At 34.0% G+C, this 4,015-nt stretch overlaps 1 protein-coding gene across 1 annotated transcript; it reads left to right on the plus strand.

Moving 5' to 3' along the window:
• The first annotated feature begins 299 nt into the window (after window positions 1-299).
• yeats4 (YEATS domain containing 4) lies at window positions 300-2,529 on the plus strand. The gene is made up of 7 exons (XM_077233837.1): window positions 300-526; window positions 623-742; window positions 845-911; window positions 1,019-1,113; window positions 1,851-1,940; window positions 2,021-2,108; window positions 2,270-2,529. Exons 1-7 carry the CDS (start codon window positions 476-478, stop codon window positions 2,437-2,439), a joined length of 681 nt encoding a protein of 226 aa, XP_077089952.1. The 5' UTR covers window positions 300-475; the 3' UTR covers window positions 2,440-2,529.
• Window positions 2,530-4,015: the final 1,486 nt, after the last annotated feature.

Here is a 4,015-nt window from a genome sequence, read left to right on the forward strand (position 1 = left end):
ATAATAATTCCGACGTTTTATCTCACAATTCAGATTTTAATTTATTTTTTTTGCAATTGTGCGCTTATATCGTACAATTATTATTTTTCTCAGAATTGCGAGTTTAAATCTCGCGATTTGGACTTCATAACTAGTTTACAGTTCTGAAAAAAAGGCAGAATTTCAAGATATAAACTCGCAATTCTGATTTTATTTTCTCGCAATCATGACTTAAAATGTCGAAATAGTGGGATAAAAAGTCACACGCAAGTCACTAGTAAACATTTGTTAGGACTCTTAATTTGAAATTTTGTCTAAATACTTCTGTTCTTGTCGTAGACGCAATCAAAAGATCGCTACATACACAGTGTCTTTCTTCATTGAAGAGCCTTTATATCGTGCTTAATGGCATTTCAATACAGTAATTTAGTTCATTTCATAAATGTACCCATTTCATAGAAGCAAATACGAATAAACACTTTGCTCTCTGTATACTATGTTTAAGAGGATGGCTGAATTTGGTCCAGATTCGGGGGGACGGGTGAAGGTAGGTAAAGCTATCATAAGGCTAATGCTGATGCCATAGGTGTTCATTTAAAATAACAGGTGATTTATGTATTTACCATAATTACTTTATTCTCAGGGAGTTACTATCGTGAAACCCATCGTGTTTGGAAACGTTGCACGATATTTTGGCAAGAAAAGAGAAGACGATGGTCACACTCATCAGTGGACAGTTTATGTGAAGCCTTACAGAAATGAGGTTGACACTTATATCTTTTTGTAGGCATTTTAAGTGCTGTATATAAATGGTAAACTTCACCAACAAAGTGTTATTTTTCTTTCCCCCTTGATATTCCCCCAGGATATGTCTGCTTATGTCAAAAAAATACAGTTCAAACTGCACGAAAGTTATGGGAATCCTTTAAGAGGTGTGCTATTCAATTGATCTTAATGTATTATAGTACAATATCAATATCAAATTTCATGGCTTAATTAACAAACATAAGCTGATCAAATACTCTTTATTTTATTTCAGTGGTTACGAAGCCTCCGTATGAGATTACAGAGACTGGATGGGGAGAATTTGAGATCATCATAAAGATCTTCTTCATTGATCCAAATGAGAGACCGGTAAATTACATTATATGACTTTTTTTCTCTGTGCCTTGAGGATGGGAAAGTATTTAATCAATTATTTAAAGAAAATTTAATTAATTAAAAAATATTTATTATTATTTTAAGCTGTATTTATTTTAATCAACTTATATTTACTTATTTTAATAAATCAAATTTATATTATTTATTTTAATCAAACTGTTTACTTTTTAATTCATTAGTTAATCTTATTTTTATTTATTTATTTAAAAAATTGGTTACACTTTATTTTAAGGTGTCCTTGTTACAATGTTACAGTGTAATTATACAATTAAGTACTAAGTAATAGTAATGAACTACATGTACTTACAATATAATTTAAGTTAAGGGTTAGTTGCATGTAACTATGCATAACTGACTGTATTACTATAGTAACTACATGTAAAATACACTGTAAAATAAAGTGTTAACAAAATGTACACTGTTTTTATTCAAACATTTCTACTGGACTCCCTGCACTACTGTACCTTCGTATAAATAGAAAAAAGAAAATAAATAGAAAAAGAAAATAAATAGAAAATAGAATAAATAGAAAAAATAAATATATTGAAAAAGATAAATACCCAAATAGAAAAAATAAATAAATAGAAAAATATTAATAAATAGAAAATAAATTAAAATAATAAAAATAGAAAATAAAAATAAAATAAATAGAAAATAAATAAATAAATAGAAAAAGCACAGGTTTTATGTTGTGGTGTTTTTTTCTTCAGGTCACCCTGTATCATCTGCTAAAGCTGTTCCAGTCAGACTCCAGCGCCATGCCAAAGAAGACTGTTGTGTCCGAGTTCTACGACGAGATGGTGTGAATTTGATCAGAACACCACATCATGACATTATAGTATTAATAAAATCATAAAGCCTAAAACCTGTGTTTTTGCAGATATTTCAAGACCCAACAGCCATGATGCAGCAACTTCTGAACACCACCAGACAGCTGACGTTAGGTGCTTACAAACACGAGACCGAGTGTGAGTGCTTCACTTACCTTTACAGCTCCTTTTGAACCCCCCTGTGAATGTGCTAAAATAATAAAACCCTGAACATACTGTAAATCAGACGGCATACCTTATAAAGAGAATCACAGCAGTTCTAATCATGTGACCTAAACATTCAGTGTTCCGTATTACAGTTGCAGAGCTGGAAATACGAACGCGAGAAAAAGTGGAAGCGGCAAAGAAGAAGACCAGCCTAGAGATCGCAGAGCTGAAGGAGCGACTGAAAGCCTCCAGAGAAAACATCAACTTCCTGAAGGGAGAGATACGCAGACTGGAGGAGGAGGACCAGATGAAAGATCACTGAGGATGTTACGGATTTGTTATGCTTTAGTGTGGCGATACATGACCTTAGTAGACTTTTTTTGTATGAATAAAACTTTGTTTTTTTACAGAAGTCAGGCTTATTGTCCATTTTTGAGTATATAACAATACACTCTCAATTATATTTAGGGGTTCAAGCACAAAGTGCTGAAACCCTATTGTAATTGTAAGGATTTGTAAAACGCATCGTGCAGACCAAACCGTGAGTGCTAGAGACTTGGAACCTGGCCAGATGGTAGGCCTCGATTTGGGGAGAACCCATCAAGAGTAGTCCCTGGTTTTTCGCCCGATCGGAACCAAACCAGTCTAAGTCAATTCTCTGGACTCTCTGGATCAATAATTATTGAAAAACGGTTGAAATATTTTATTTGGGTGGCTGTAACAGGGTCATTTAGAAAGGGGGCGTTACAAAAGCCTATAAATCCTGTACGAAAACTCAGAACTTCACTAAAATTGGTGAGCATATGTGACATAAAATCCTTAAAAACCATGCCAAATTATATGGAGATCGGACCATAGGTGGCGCTATAACTGTTAAAAAGCTTTGAAAACCATGTATTTCCTATGGTAAATTGGCTGTAAATGGTCTTTTCCATCTATAATGTCAGTGGTTAAATGCTTGCTAAATTAATGCTTATGTTCTTAAAGGCCTTAAATGGTTGAACCCCGATAAATGGTGCTTGCAGCTTTAATTTAATAGTGCTTTTTTAAAAATGCATTGTTTCAAGCAGCTTTACAGAACATCATCCCTCAAAGCCCACAATGAACAAGACCAAAGTGACTGTGGCAAGAAAAACTCCATGGCTGCATCTAAAAGCAAACTGTCAGCATCCAGAATTGCATACTTCTCTACTATATAGAAGGTGAAAAAGAGTGTGACAAAAGAAGTATGTCTGAATTCACAGTCAAAGAGTAGAGTAGAAAAGAGTAGGCAAAAAGTAAAGTACCCGGATGACCTACTACTTCCGCAGAGATTATGAAGTGTGCATATGATGGACACTTTACTATCCCATGTGTAGGGAATCTATATAGTAGAGAAGTATGTGTTTTTGGGTGCAGCCCATGAGATGTTCAAAAGAGAAAAAAATGCTGTTTTAAGTGCTTAAAATGCTTATACTTCCACTAGAGGCTGCTAAAGCACGACTATACAGCAATTGCCAACCACTTTTTATTATAATATTCTGAGATTTGTTCATTGTATTAATGTTATATTAAGGACAAGACTTATATGTAGTATATTACACATAATACAACAATATTAAAAAGCAAAGATGCATGGTGCATTTCCGTTTCATGCAGAAATGGATAAACTATATAGACTATTTCAGGCTACCTTTACAAAGCTAAAACTATTTATTTGGCTCTAATGTTTTGAAAGGGTTGTCTAGGAATCCTCTTTCTTACTCATAAGTTTTTCTGTATTTTCAGAAATGAGTGCCTCACATATACACTCACGACCCGGATGCAGTAGTAATGGGGCAGATCTCTCTCTCTCTCTCTCTCTCTCTCTCTCTCTCTCTCTCTCTCTCTCTCTCTCTCTCTCTCTCTCTCTCTCTCTC

Source organism: Siphateles boraxobius, unplaced genomic scaffold (genome assembly GCF_051911475.1).
Source record: "Siphateles boraxobius isolate OS27281-9 unplaced genomic scaffold, OSU_SipBor_1 19, whole genome shotgun sequence".
Lineage (NCBI taxonomy): Eukaryota > Metazoa > Chordata > Actinopteri > Cypriniformes > Leuciscidae > Siphateles > Siphateles boraxobius.